This window comes from Melospiza melodia, chromosome 14 (assembly GCF_035770615.1).
Source record: "Melospiza melodia melodia isolate bMelMel2 chromosome 14, bMelMel2.pri, whole genome shotgun sequence".
NCBI lineage: Eukaryota > Metazoa > Chordata > Aves > Passeriformes > Passerellidae > Melospiza > Melospiza melodia.
This window is the reverse complement of record NC_086207.1, coordinates 18617788-18632935: the sequence shown is the minus strand read 5'-3', so window position 1 is coordinate 18632935 and position 15148 is coordinate 18617788. Positions and strand designations below refer to the sequence as shown.

The window sequence follows — 15148 nt, the reverse complement described above, 5'->3', positions numbered from 1 at the left end:
TATGCACACATGGAAACGTTATCCAGAAATACTCTGTGCTGTTTGGGGGCTGGAGTTTTAAATACACATCAGGAAATATCCGAGTTATGATTCACATGGCGCCTGTAACAGGACCCGTTCCTTGTGCTTCATAACAGTTTGCTCCACTGAATAATAAATACTATTAATTTTATGCCTTAATATAGACATGGCTCCATGTTCTCAGTCTGTGTGATGTGTTAAACACTTTGCCTTTCTCTCATTTCTCCTGGGATGGGGAGGCAGGGCCAGGAATGTACGCAGCCGGGGTTTGGAGTGGAAGGGATAAGTACAGAAAGGTTAGTGCAGGAATACAAACCTTGGCAGAGTTTCCCATCCTTTTGGGATTGCAGATTAGCACTGTGTCTACACCAGCAACCTTTGATATATTGATCATGTTATCATATTAGAGCTTTAGAAAACCTGTCTCAGATGTTGTTGGAGCTCTGTGGGAACGTCGCCGTGCTCTTGCAGCTAACGAAGCTTTATGCATGAATTGTTTGATTCTGTCTGATCCCAGCCTTTAATCTACTTTTCCAAATATAATACGCTTGTCAAATGTGGGTGGTAGGACTGCACATTTGCATGGAAGCAGGTAAAAGCCTTCACTGTGGAAGAAGCAGCTGAAGCACCCCGTGCATAAATTCCTGTGCTGGGAACGTCTGTGCCTGCAGCTCCAGCTGAGAGAGGAGCTCCTGTTGTGCAGCTGAGGAAATGCTGCCTCTGGAGAGAGTAACTGATAGTGCTGGCACATGAGCCTCATGCCAAAAGCTCCCCCTGCCCTGGAAATGTGTGTGTATAGAAGAGTTTAGCAGTGCAGTGTCCTGTTTCCCAGAGGGTGCTGCAGCAGATGCCTGAGAAAGAGCAGGAGGGGCAGGTTAAACACTGCACCAGGCTTTGCTCAGTTGGCTCCTGAGCTTCCTAAACTGGAGTTGGTTCCTTTGTGTTTAGTATCCCTCGGTGGATTTCTTCCTCAGGGCATGTGTGATTCCTTTTTGTAATCTAACAGGTTTTATTTCAGCATCTGTGGTCAAGAATCCTCAGAATTTAGTTGTGTAAAGGAAAACCTTCCCTTGTTTTTGACCTCCCCTTTCCATGTAGTTCCCATACTGGAAGAGACAGTGAGTGATTGTTCCCCACTCACCTCCTTCAGGCTGCTCATGATTTTATATCCCCCTCTCATGCCCACCTTCAGCATTCTCTTTTACAGCTTCAAAACTGACTCTGTTGTTTGAGGACTGGGAAAAGCATGGAGGAGCTTTGAAAGTCAGTCCCTGCCAGGCACTTGAGGGCATTCTTGCAGGGTTTATTAGATATAAGTTAGTGGAATTTTACTGTGCTGTGCTTGGTAAGTATTGTCACGAACCTTCACTGCAAGAGCTGAACTGAAAATGGACTTGAGGGAGTAAGTACTGGAAAAGAAGAAGGTATTTTGATTATATAAGTGGCAGAGAAGGAAGTTTAAAAATTGGAGGAGAGAGGAAGCTGTGGGAGAGAATTTAGTTAAGAGAGTTAGTAGTAGCAGGCTTTCCTAGAAATGCTTGAGAGCAGAGAGGTCTGGCTGATGCTGTGGAAAGCCTTTATGGGATTATAACAAGCAGCAAGGAATATGGGAAGCAATTAAAGAAAAAAGGGTTGTCTGCGTCAAACGCTCTCCCTGCAACTGCCAGAGATCAGAGATCTCGTGTGTCTCTGTCAGTGATCAGCACTACAAACACTGGATCCACTCATGTGCTGCCTTGGTTTCTTTTTTTGGGCTCTTATGTAGGTGTGGATGTTCTGACAAGAATTTGCTGCTGTGCTTTAAGCAGAGCTTTCTCCTGGTGCCCCGTGCCAGGGCTCAGCTGGGTCACAGCCCTGGTGACCTTCTGTGTCCTGGTGGGAGCAGCTGTGTGCCCATCTGAGGTTTCTCTTCAGGATTTATATCCCTTCTTGCTTCCTGTTTTCCTGCTGGTATTTGGGTTTTTTTTTTTCCTCTCTTTCCTCATCCTAACTAGTGAATAATAAAGCACTGCAATGCTCTTCCCAGGGAGGTGGTGGAATCACCATCTCTGGATGTGTTAAAAAAGACTGGACATGGCTCTGGGTGCTATGGTCTGGTTGAGGTGTTGGGGCACAGGTTGGACTGGATGATCTTAGAGCTCTCTTCCAACCTCATTATTCTGGGATTTTTTGGCATCTGTTAATCCCTTGCACTTTAGAGTGGGTCAATAAATGAATCCACAGTTGAAATTACCCTGATGAGGAAGGGGAAGCAACGCATTTCTCTTTCCTCAGAGCTGGAAGAATGAGGCACGAGGCTTTAGGTCACTCAAGGCTCTGTCTCAGTACTTGCCCTCAGCACCTCTTTCCTTCCCTTGCCTCTCACATTCTTTACCAAGGGAGTGATAAAATTGTTCCCAGCCTGTTTTTACTTGAGCTTCCCAAAGGAATGGGCAGTCAGGCTGTGCAGGTCATGTAGAATAAAGTTGAGGAACGTGGCTTTTTTTAAAAAAATGTATTTCTCAACCCTGATTAGTGGTCATTTCACAGAGGGCTGTGCTGGGATGGAGGGGTTGTGCTGGGGTTGTGCTCTGGCTGTCACTCAGTTCCTGCTTTGCCTTTCTGTGAGTGATTCCTGGTGAATTTGGTATTGTATTTAACACAGGGACACACTGCAGCCCTGTCCCCTTGGGCTGGCACATCCTTGCCTGCTCCAGTCATCCCTGATCCATGGGATTTACAGCTCTGCTTCCTTCCAGCCCCTCCTGTGTGGGTCACTGTCACTGCTGCTCCAGTGTCCCTGCTCAGGGGTTGGAATAATTTCCCGGTGAAGAGCAAACAATAAAATTCCAGCAACTTCGGGTTCCCTCCATGCAATTCCGGGTTGGAATTCCTCAGAATTGTTGTCTGGCTACCTCACAATTCCTTCAGTGGGGATTTTCCCTCTCTGCAGAGTCAGCAAATGGAGAAATGAGAGAAGTCAGGCACTGGCTGCACAATTCCAGTATTGCCATTTCTCTGCTGTCCAGCTCTGAGGTGCCTTTGGAACACAGAGCTTTGGAACCTGACTGAGAGCCAAAACGTCCCCTCGTCCCCAAAATAGTGTGAGGAGACTGTGTGCTTTCAAAGCAAGGAGGTGCTGGTTTCTTTTTGCCTTCTGGAGGTTTTAATAGTGATAAAATTAGGAGCCAAGGCTCTAAAGAAGAGATGTTGTCAAGAAGAGAGAGTGCTGGCACACCAGCATTGTGTGCTGGAAAAGGAGAATGCAGGAGCTGTGGGGAGATGGAAATCATGACAGAAAAAGTGGCCCAAAAGTGGAAGATATCCCTGTTCTGGGTCATTAATTATTAAGCCAAGGGATGCTGATGTTTTCACTGCAAGAGGCAAAGACATTAAGATGAGGCTTTTCTAGATAATCTTGCCTGTGAGCAGAATTAAGACATGCCTTTAAGTCCCAAGGTTGGGAATGCAGTGGTCACGATTTTATGTGAATTTGAGAGCTTTTAGTTTTTTTTCTTGTGTGCAGAATCTTTTGGTGTTTGCTCAGTGGGAAAGAAATAAGTTTGATATTTATGCATTCATAAAATATTGAATTTTTAATGGTTCCTCAGGATGTTTGGATATTGGCCTGGCATTGAAGTCACTGCTCTGGTGGGCTCCTCTTGGTCATGGAGTCTAAAAATTGTTAATTCTCAGTTGTGTATGGGTGGCATATCCATAGGGGCAGTGATATGGCTGTGTGAGAACAGTTTTTGTCTTTGTTACACATACAAAACTAACCTTTTCCTCTCCTCGCCTCTGTTCCAGTCTCTGTCTGCTGCTGTCTCTTCATATTGTTTCTCTTCCTGTCTGAGCTCACGGGATTCATAGCCACTGAAATGTAAGTAAAAGTCATATTTTCCCCTGTTTGTAAAAGTCATGTTTTCCCCTGTTTGTGTGCGTGTGAATCTTTACAGCTTTACTGTTATCTGACAGAAATATTCCTGTCATTTCACTAGGTCATTTAGTTGCCTAATGGGCTTGGGATTCCTTTAGGTTGAGTCCAAATTCTCAGACAATCATTCAGCTTTTTAATTTGCTAAAATTAATAGGCAAACTTGGTTCTGAACTATTTTTGATAGAGGATCCTTTATTAGCTGCATGCTGGATTGCATAATTAGCTGCATGGAGAAATGGATTGCATCAAATAAGAATTATTAATTTAATATCAATAATTGCTTTTTTTTATTATGTCAGAGCTAAATCTCTGATTCATGCAAGTAGTTTTATTAATGTGTGAATTTTTTCTTCTTTTGTTAAGCCTTACTAGGAAACTTATTCACAGGCTTTGTGTCTGAGGACAAGTTGCCCCAGGTGGTGTCAGCTGTGAGAAAAATGGAAATAATTTCTACTTTTAAAAATCATTCATTGAACAAGTATGAAGTACTTATTAACACCGAGTTAATCAGAATTTTATTTTTCCTCTCCTGTTCTCATGTCCTTCCTGCCTCAAAGTAAAGTTTTAGTAACTCTTAACACATCTACCTTTGTTTTGGGCTCTAGGAAACCTTCTCCATCACCCTGCTGATGTGGCAGTGAGCTCCCTGAGTGTGAGGCGCAGTTCCTGGATAGTTGGGAGGGGTGGAACCTCTGTCAGGCTCACATGATGGTCCTGATAGCCACAGATGTCAGTGCTGAGCTAAAAGGCTCTGAAACCTTGCTCAGATTGGCCATTGTGATAACCAAGAGAGGCTCTTGCATTGTTTTTGTGCAGCTCTGACTTGGATCAAGAGTATGATTTCAGGAATAATGTTGAGGTTGACTAATGTTTAACTGAAGGCAGGAGTGTAATCAAGCTCGAGATCGTTTTTTGTGCCTGTTGCACGTTTACTTCAGAGATGGTATCTCACATTTCTTGCTTGCTCACAGTTTCTTTGACTTCAGTTCCGTGTGTTTGCTTGTGTAATCCGGGGTCACCTTATCAGCCACTTCACAGAGCTGAGTTTCCTTGGGCTTCTTGTTTTACAAAACACAGAAAAGCCAGACAGACTGCTTCAAGTAAAGCACTGCTTTTTCTTTCTCTCCTCATAGATCCCATTCTCCTGCCTGGTTTTCTTTTTTCTTCCAGTTAATGCTTTACAGGAGGAATTAGTAATATTTACCTAGTTTTGACCCAGTTACTGGAGAGCACATCTTTATGTAGTGGCAGTGTCCTGACTAGAAATTCCTTTTTGAACAGCACAATTACATAACTCTGAGGAATCTCCTTGCTTTTTCCTTAAGAAGATGATGCATTTTCCACAGAAATATTGGGAAGTGCTGTAAGCACGCTCAGCTGACAAGTTCCTCATTAAAACCTCAGAGAGATGGTGAAGTGCCTTTCCCAGCAGGAGCTGTGTGGGCTGGAGGTGTTTGCAGGCAATAAAGCAGTAAAGTTGGAGAGGGGATGTCACACAAGTGTCTGGGACAAATGACTGCAGGAACCTGATTCGTCATGGGCTGTCCAGCACAAAAGCTCACACAAAAGAGTGGGGAAACCTCCTCCTGGTGATTTACAAGTCACCAGACTCTTGCTGGGAACATTCACCCCCAGCAGTTGTGAAAAGGCTCTCCCAGAACAGCGGAAATGCTTCAGAAAGTCACTTCGAGTCCTTCCCAGTTCAGAGACTTCGAAAGCAGGAGTAAACTTTTATTTTCCATTTCTTACTCATTGGTTTCTCTTCTGAGAAACCCAGTACAAGTTGTTGTGAGCCTCTTGTGGTTCCCTCTCAGTCAGGTATTACTGGCAGTGAGTTGTGAGGCAGCAGAGCCTCATCACTGGGAATAAGAATTGGGAGCTCTGCGTGGTGTGGAACTTGTGAGAGCTCTGTGCTGCCATTAAACTGGGTAATAGCAAATAGCAGGGGAAATACTGTCTCAAAAAGGTTCCTGAGCCTTGTTTTCCCATGATCCAAATACTTACACATATATGGAAGATTACTTATGTGCAAACTGTTCAGCTCTCATCAACTTTTATTGCAAGCTTCAAGGTGTTTTTTTTAATATTGAGAGTCTCCTACAACAGATACCTCACCCAGACTGAAGTTTCCCAATGCCAGCCAGGACCTGGAAGATTACAGGTGTGCAGTTACATGGGATGAACTTTCCTGCTCTGTCACTGCCAGCTGTGCTGTGAGACTGCATCACTCTTTCTCCTTTTGTGTCATATTTCCCTCAAAGCACTTGAGAGAGCCAAGCTGGGTGGGGAGAGCTGCACAATTCTGATGACAAGGTGAGCCCTTGGCCCGGTGTTTTACACCAGAGACGTGGCAGGTGCCCTGCTGAGCACTCAGAGCCTGTTCCACAGTTATTGTGTGTGGGGTGTGTGCAGGAACAGCTCCTGCAGGGCAGAGGTGCCCACAGGATTCCCTGTCTCACCCTCAGCACTGCGATTCCCTCCGTGGCTGCACCTCAAGCAAGAGGTTGGTGTGGTTTGTTCAGCTCGTGCTGCAACATGAGAAAAGAAGAATCTGCTGTGCACCACGGTGACCCCAAACACTGCCAGGCTGCTCCTGCTCAGTGCTGCACTTTCCTGCAGGCTCTCAGGAGTGCAGCAGTGCCTGGCGTTACTCGAAATCTCGGTTTGGCCGCTCTTGCCCAACTTCAAAGCTGTTTTTCCTTGACCAGCCCGTTGTGGTGGCATTTACAGTCTCAGCTGCTGAAGGCTTGTCTGGGTGGCAGAGAGCCAAGAAATGACACCCTCATCTCGAGGATCACAGTCATAGCCCTAAACCCAAACATTACCTGTGTGGGGAGGACGGCAGCTGTGTCATAACTCGTGTGGGCATTTCTAATGAGTGCTGGGGCTGTGCTCAGGATCTGGCTCCAGTTAGGAAGTCAAAGCAAGACACTGCAGGAAGCTCATGGAAGAGGTAACACACTCCAAAGGCACGTCCTCTTCTGCTGCTGACGGGTTTCCTGGGGAGACCAGCCCTGAGGAGGGTAGAGAACTCCCAAGTTGCTCATCTTCCAGATTTATCCTGTGACCCCAACAGGCCTGTGAGCAGCCATGAAGGAAATCCAAGCTTGGCACTTAGGTGGGGCTGCATCCTTCCCAGGAAAAGCACAGTGAAGGGCTGGTGAAGGAAAAGAGCTTTTTTCTTTTCTCAGTCACAACCCATCATTGCCATTAAGGGGAGGGTGAGTTTAACTCTGAAAGTCAAGGATCCTCTTGATTTTTAGGTTTTTTTTTTTAGTCCAGACGAAGAGTGACTGAAGACTAAGTGCAAACTTCAGGCATTGGAATGTCCCCATCCCTGGAGGTGTCCAGGGAACACCTGGATGTGGCACTCAGTGCTCTGGGCTGGGTGACAGGGTGGGGATGGTCACAGGTTGGGCTCAATGATCTTGGAGGGCTTTTCCAACCTCAGTGATTCCATACCAAGAACATTGATGGATCTCCTCATATCTGTAGAAGATCAAGAAAAGGAGGTCTGTGCTCCACATTTGAACCTCTGAAAGATGAACAGCATCAAACACTCTTGTCCCACTGAGCCAATGACTCAAATGGCTGAAGAAATTAAGCTGAAGGGTTAAATGTGTCTTGTTTTTCCTGGGAAAAACCAACAGTTAGTTGAGTTGAGAGTACTCTGAGGGCTAGAAATGGCTTGTTCTGCCTTTAGCAGCCTCCTCATTCCTCTGCTGCTGTGTTGCAAATCAGAAGCATAGAAATCACCCCTCTCTTTTCTAATTAACTCAGATCAGTGCTAGACGTTAATAGCTGGCAAGATGATAATCTCACTGTTTTATCACCCTAATTAGGTCATGAATTATGTCCTGTAAGATCAATAATAGTTTTCCAAGTATTCCATCATTAAGGATTAAAGATGTAATTAACTAATCTAGTCTGCCTTGCATTGGCAGCCAGGGGATGGGGTAGGAGGGTATGAATGTGGTGCTTGTGGTATGAATGTTTCTGCTCAACACTAATTCATCTGCCACAGCACACTGTAGGAAGCAATAGACTGTTCCTGGCAGTGTTTGCCTTTTGTTTTTTTAATGTAATAACAGACAAAAACCTATCTGAAGTGACAAGTTTGCTAATTGGAAAGCTGAGCCCCCTGCAAGGCAATTAATTACTTAAGCAGAATATCTGCAGTAAAATTACTGCCTTTTCATTAAGGCATAAACCATGAATCATGGAAGGGACCCACCAGAGTGATCAAAGCCCAATTCCTGGCCTGAAGTAGGATAACCCCAAGAAGGCTGTCAGGAGAGTGGGAGGAAGCAGAACTCGAGGAGTTTCAGGGAGCAGTGTTCCTTGACCACACTGGATTCATCTGCATGGCCAGGACTGATGCTGCAGAGCAGCAGGATTGTCACCAGACCTGTCTTCAGAGGTTCTCCAGAGTGTGTGGGGTGTGTTTTGTGGCTCTCAGCCCGTGGAAATGGCACCAAGCAGCAGAGTGTGATCCAGCTGCAGCAAGGGTTCCTTCTGCTGCAAACCCTAATCTGGGTGCACAGAGATGCCACAGTTCCTGTGTCCTGCCACTGAGCTGGAGATGCACCTCTGGCCCTGCTGGCTTATCCATTTGAGGCAGATGAAATGCTGGAGCCAAGCAGCCCAGCAGAGCTTTGTAGGCAAAGGAGACTGGAGCTGTAATCCTGCTCCTGCCACGCACTGACCTTGAGAGCAGAGACTTTTCTGCAGAAGGATGTAATCCTCAGCAGCCCTGAGAGAGGCAGGCAGGTAAGAAGCTTAATTGATGTTTGTGAGGCAAGGTGGGGATTACCTAAGAGGAGGTGTTGGAGCTTTGTGCAGGGTTGCTGTGCCCTGTGTGGGCTTGCAGGAAGCGGAAGGTCGTGGCGTGATGTCACCTGCAATTCCTGACTCAAGTCTACATTGACGTCTTTCCAAGCCTTCTCCTTCTTCCTGTCTCCTGGAGAGCTGTAATCCCTTCCTTTGTAGGGCAGCGTGTTTGCTGTGCTCCACAGCTGATCTGGGACAGGCACCTTCACACTGAGGAGCTGCTTGGGATGCAGGAGATGACAAATGGCAGAGCAGCAGACACATGACGCAGGAGAGAGTTTGCTGACCTGCTTCTTGTTGTTGTTTCTTCACACAAATGGAAAAGAAGATTTGTCTAATGCTCTCTGCTCTGGCACCACTGAAAATGTGGTGATGCAGGAATCTCAGCATTGGAGGGTTGTGTTTCTGGAAGGTGTTTGTTAGAGCTGAAAGGGCAAGTGGAGCCAAGAGGGCTCGCCTGAGAAAGTCCTTTGAGAAGCTTTGAGCTTCCTCAGGAAAGAATAATTATTTTCCCTCTTAGGCATGGGGTCCTGGAGATCAGAAGGTGCCTCCTGGCAGTTTCAGGATGAGGTAAAGTGCAGCTTTCTGGAGGAGGTGGCTGTATTTTCTCTGTGGCTGATGGCTGAGGAGGAGGCTGGCTGATTGTTTGCCGTGAAAGGGGGAGAAAAAAGGCTCAAACCTGAAGCAGGGCCTTGGGACAAGGAGGACACAGAGCAAGGCAGACGTGTTTAGAGAGCACCCATGCAGTGTGTGAAGCTCTGGAAGGTGAATGCAGTGCCCACCCTCAGATCCAAAGCCTCTCCAGCTGTTGAAGTGCTGCAGTTAGTGGCCAGAGCTGCCGGGTGGAAAGAAATCACCGTGGAAGTTTTGTTTCTGGGGAAACGAAGCTGTTGTGTCATAAATCTGAGACCTAAAGCACAGGGAACAGGTCTGGCTTTCTTTGGATAAAACCCTGGAGCCATGTTCTGCCCTCTGTGGCCCCCTTGCCTTGGCCCTCACGTGCCATTGGCATGATCTGGCCAAAGGGTCCCTGCAGCTTTTTGCGTGGAACGCTGGAAGTTTGTAAGCAGACAGGGTAAGCAGCATCACTCAGGAATGTGAAATATTTCCAAGTGGCTCTTTCTAGAAGTGAAGCAGATTCCTGGTGTGTGGATCATGGAGAAACTTCCCTGCTGTTCCTCGGGTCACTGGTGGGAGGCTCTGTGGGGGTGGGAGGTCCAGCTCTCACCTTGTTGTACTTTCAGAGCTTTGCACCCTCACCCTCCTTCATTCTGCTGCTTTTATTCAAACGTTCCTTAGTAGCAGCCAGGAAAACACCAACTCCTCCATGTTTGGAGAAGGTACACCCTGCCTTTGGGGTCACCAATATCACTGCCTCTCTCTGCCTGGCCTCGGGTTATTTCCTTTGTGATCATCCCAGATTTACTGTTAAGGCACTGTTCCTCCTGGGACACTTTGTATTCCAGCTATAAATTAGAGTCAACTTCTTTTCTTCCACCAGAGATGTTAGTCCTTCAGGGAGAGTGGCTAAAGAGGGTAAATAGTGCTTTTCCTGACATCCCAGGAGAGTGATTGAATAGTAGGAAGGCTGTGTGCAATTTGGCTTCCTGGCCCTGGTTAGGAGGATGGCAAGGGACATGTGAGTGCCAGCCCTTTGCCCCCCCAAAGCTGGGTGCCAGTGGTTCACTGCCAGGAATAGCCTTGACCATGGAAATTTGCATTACCTGTGAGATTTCCAGAATTCCAATACTCCAAATAGTTGAGGAGAGAAATGGCCAATTTGTTGAAAACAACATTTTTGTGAGGTTTGCCCCAGCGAGTGCAGCCTGTGGTGTGTTGTCATCACCCCCTTGGTTCCTTGCACCCTTGGTGGTGAGAGGGAATATCAGTGACACACAAAGGATACACTTTGAAGCTGGATTTATCAGTTTGGGCCCTCAGCAGGAGCTGATCATGCCATGAGGAGGCAGGGAGGGAGAACAGGATCCAGCTGGATGGGTGCTCCATGGAAGGTGAGGCTGTGGCTGAAATGAGGGGAAGGAAAGGAAGGATCACTCTATGAGCTCCTGGTGTCTATGCAGTGATAGATTGGGTTGTGAAATTTGGAACATGAGTTGCAGAGGGGCAGAGGGCTACTGGGTGAAGAGGAGGAGGAGGAGGAAGTGGCGGTGAGCCTTGCCCAAGGGACAGGCTGGGAGCCACTGGTCCAGTGACCGGGCTGTGGGACAGGAAACCAGTTTCCTTCTGCAGCTCATGGGCTGTGTGACCTGCACAGGCTGCCCTATTTCCCTGTGCCTCAGTGATCAGCCAGCAGCCAGGTGAGCTCAGCACTTGCCTGCCTATGTCAGAGCTCCCCGTGCTCAGTTCATGCTCTGATTTCTGCCACCGAAATCAGAAATTCCCTTCTCACTCACTCATCACCGAGCGGCTCCTGTGCCTTCGCTGTCAGAGCTGCAGGATTCAGGGTTCAGGGTTAGAAATCAGCAAATACAAACTCTTACTGTGCTAGGGCTTTTCTCCAGAGAGCTGGGATGTTGGGCTGAGCTGCTGCACCTGGCTGTGCTCTGCCAGCCCTGCTGTGGATGCTCCTTTAGCCAGGAGCACCGAGGTGGCACTGCTGGGCATCCCTGGGCATCTCAGAGAAGGAGCCAGGGGTTCTGACAGGGGCTGGAGCTGGGAAATGGATGGCAGCACTGAGAGGTGCCTTGCTCTGGGGGATTAGTGCCCATCCTGGCTGGGGCTGCTCCTCCCCAGGCCCTATTTGGATACATGACTTAATCCAATCTGCCCAATCTGGCAGTAATGAACACGTAGAGGAGAGAATGCATTCCACCCAGGAGGAGAGGGCTCAGCCAAAAAGCTGCTAACTAGGTCACTGATGAGCAATCTTTCCCCTCCCTCTGTGTCATTTTTATTAATCACTTGAAAAATAGGTTGAGTAATGATTGCAAGCAACTTGTCAAGCCAATTAAAACCAGAGAAAGGTAGGGCTGTGAAGCCGAAGACAAATGCTGTGCTGGTTTTAAATGAGTGTCTGTAAACCCCACTGACCTGTGAGTAATTGCCTCCAAAAACCCTGGCAGCATGTGTGTTTCTCAGTGTGAAGGTTTGTTTCTTCTGCATCCACAGGGCAAACAGTTCATCGTGGCCCAGAGATGTATCACCAGAGCAAAATCTGAATCTGTCCTGTAGCTGCCTTGCTCTGCTTTGACTCTTAGCATGTGGACTCTCCAGTGGGCCTTGTCAAAGAGTTTAGTGCACTTTGAATGTAAAATAAAAATGCTGCAGAGCACTTACTCGTTTTATTTGATGTAATTTGCCTGAATCTAAGCTCCCATAGCTTTATAATCTGCCCAGCTGGAAGATAAAGTGTCAAATCTTACTTGTTGAACGGGGAAAAGAGCTTCTAGGTAATGTCACCATCGTCTCAGTTCAATGGGGTGTCTCCCCAGAGTGGATTCTCCAGGACCATTCAGCAAATGCAGCACTGGGCTTGTTTTGGTTTATTTTTACGTGTCGGATGGATGGTGTGTGCCAACAATAAATATTTATACTCCTGCATTCCTCTGCCTCTCTATCTGTGTTTTGTCTCCTGCGAGATGCGTGCCAGCCCTGTGGGTGCTATGAGACAACATTACTCTTTGGGAGGCTGCTGTAGTGTGTGAGATCCTGCTGTCCAGGATGTTTCTTCCCATCTGTTCCTGGCTCAAATCCCCTTCTCTTCAATTTTAGTCGCCACTTTTGGTTACCATTCATAGCCTGAAATGTGATATTAAGGGGAAGAATACAAATATGTCCTGCTGCCTTCCTTCTCCTGCTGCTGCTCTGTCAGCTGGGTGGCAATAACAAAAGGCAATTAGTGACACAAATAAGCTTTCCTGGGGGTAGCTGAGAGCAGCCTTTCTCTGGAACTATTTGTGGCACAAATGGAAAAACACATGCTTCCCTCCTGCCTGAAAGGAGCAGCAGCCCAGGGAGGGAGGGGTGGATCAATAACCTGCCATCTCTTCAGCATTAGCTCTTGTTTTGTAGCACCTCTGAAACCTCAGGGTGGAGAAGGGTACAGGGAGCATAGAACAGAAGTTTTGGTTTTTTATGAGTGCAGAATTTGTTTAAAGCCTCGTGCGCTTGCCAAGAAATCCAGTTGAGCCATGGTTTGCCCCCATTCCATCCTGGAGAGCTTTCCCTTCTTTCTGTAACTCTGCTGTAGCCATCACACAATCAAACCTCCTCTTTCCAGCCTCCTTTCCCCCCTCCCCATGCCAGATTTTGGGTTTTCCCTGTGGGAAGCAGCCCTGAGCCTGAGCCCCCCCTGTGTTTCTGCCCTCCAGAGTTAATGAGCTCTACGTGGATGACCCAGACAAAGACAGCGGAGGGAAAATAGAAGTGAACCTGAACATCAGTCTGCCAAACCTGCACTGTGAATGTGAGTACCCCTTCACTTAGCAGCTTTTCTTTGTGCTTTGAGTAATACTTGAAATGGGCCCAGGCTGGTACAGTGGCCCTTCCTCTGTAACAGGATGGAAATAAGTAGCTGCAGCCTCTGCCAACACCCCATTGCTTTCTGTTCCAGGCCAGGGCACCTGTTTTCTTGGACCATGTGTTAGTGGCTGATCTCCTTCACTGGCTTCTTTCTGAATCTCATTTCCTTTCTTTTTTTTTTATTTTATTTATTGTTTAATAGCAACCTTTTTGTGTCTGGGAGCAAGAAACCTCCCAAGCTCCATTTGGAGCTGTGAATGCACCAGCTGGTTGTTGGCTCTTCCCAGGTCACCTGCCTTGTCTGCCTGAAGTTGTTCTGTTTGTGTGATGGGGAGTGCAGGCAGCTGGCAGGACATGGGAGGTGTATCTGTGTCAGATAGGCAGTGTGAAAAGTTTGGTTGCAAAGCTTTTCTGGTATAACAATTTTTGACAAAGAACATTATCACCTCAGTTTAGTCAAATGTCAGGAAAAAAGGTGTGGATTTTTTTCAAGTAAAAGCAATACATGCTTTTCCTATGCAACCTTCTTGTTAGTTATTTTGTTTGATTTTTCTTAAAAATTGTCTTTTCACTCCCACCCCTGCAGTGGTTGGACTGGACATCCAGGATGAAATGGGAAGGCATGAAGTGGGTCACATTGACAACTCGATGAAGATCCCTCTCAATAATGGGGATGGCTGCAGGTTTGAGGGCCATTTCAGCATCAACAAGGTGAGTGGCACTGACAGTGACAGTGACAGGGGGTGAGCGTGTGCTGGCTGGAGAAATGATGGCAGGATCCATTTGTGAAAATGAAAATTTGGAAATCTGTCTCTCCTGCCGTGTTGTGTGTGTTTATGACTCTGTCAGAAATTTAAGTCAGTGTGGGGAGAGGAGGCAGCATGGCCAGACCCACGGGGAATGTGTTAGATCAGGGGTTTGCTTCACTCTCCAGTGCAGGTAATGGAGACAGAAGTGCTGAGCAGCTCTGTGCAGCAGCCCCATGTCCAGGGGATGTGTGAAAACCCCACAGATGCCAAAGGGCTCCTGTGTTCACTACTCACGACTTCTGCACCTCCAAACCCTGACTCAGTGTGGAGAGGTCTCTGGCAGTGGCTGCATGCCAGCTCTGCTTTGTTCTGAGAGCTGCAGAATGGCAGGAATGTTCCCTGGCATTCTGGAGGGTGCCAGGCTCCTGCAGGGATGTTTGGAATACAGCACGTGGCCCCACGCATGCTTGCTGGGGATGCTCTGCTTCTGGCTCAAGGAATGAAAATCCAGGCCTGGAGGAGGCTCCTCTTTGGGATGGGTGTGTTCAAGATTGAATAATCTTGCTATGTAATGCTGGAGATGACTTGCTGGGGTGGGGGAGGCACTGGTGGGACCCAGAGATGTCCTAAGAAGGGCACACCCTTTATTCACTCCTCTTGGTGTACCACAGGCTACAAAATCAATCCTCCTTCCCTCTTTTCCTCCCAGGTCGTGTTAGAGCACATCTAAAAATAACAGACAGCACCTCTTGCTGATTCTGTGGCATGGAAAGGATTGGGGATTTGAAAAGAGGACTTTTTCCTCATCTCCAAGCCACCAGGATGGCTGGCTGCTGGTAGTCCACCAAACTGGGAAAGGGCTTCTGGAAAGTTCTTGCCCAGCCAATTGCCAGAGCACAGAGCTGAGGTAGCTGGGGGTTTGTGTGCTGGGTGTGGTGTGTCCTGCTCACCAAGGGGGCAGAATGTGGCACTGAGGAGCTTCCTGCACTGCTCATTTGTGTCTCATTTAGTGCCTGGGAGGGGAGGGGAGCTGTCCCAGGGCTTGTGGCTCTGGAAGCCCAAATCTCCTGTGTGTGACCTGGCAGTCTGCAGTGCCTTGGCAGGAATGGGAGCTGCAGTGGGACCTGGCCAGCCCTGGGAACTGACCAAG

The 15148-nt window shown here is 47.6% G+C and overlaps 1 protein-coding gene across 2 annotated transcripts in view; it reads left to right on the top strand.

The window, feature by feature from the left end:
• ERGIC1 (endoplasmic reticulum-golgi intermediate compartment 1) overlaps nucleotides 1-15148 on the top strand; it is a 54855-nt gene that overhangs the window by 24336 nt on the left and 15371 nt on the right. For both annotated transcript variants that reach the window (XM_063169045.1, XM_063169044.1), the window contains exons 3-5: nucleotides 3808-3880; nucleotides 13099-13193; nucleotides 13836-13960. In XM_063169045.1, coding sequence (XP_063025115.1) covers nucleotides 3808-3880; nucleotides 13099-13193; nucleotides 13836-13960 — 293 coding nt within the window. The remainder of the gene's footprint in view (nucleotides 1-3807; nucleotides 3881-13098; nucleotides 13194-13835; nucleotides 13961-15148) is intronic.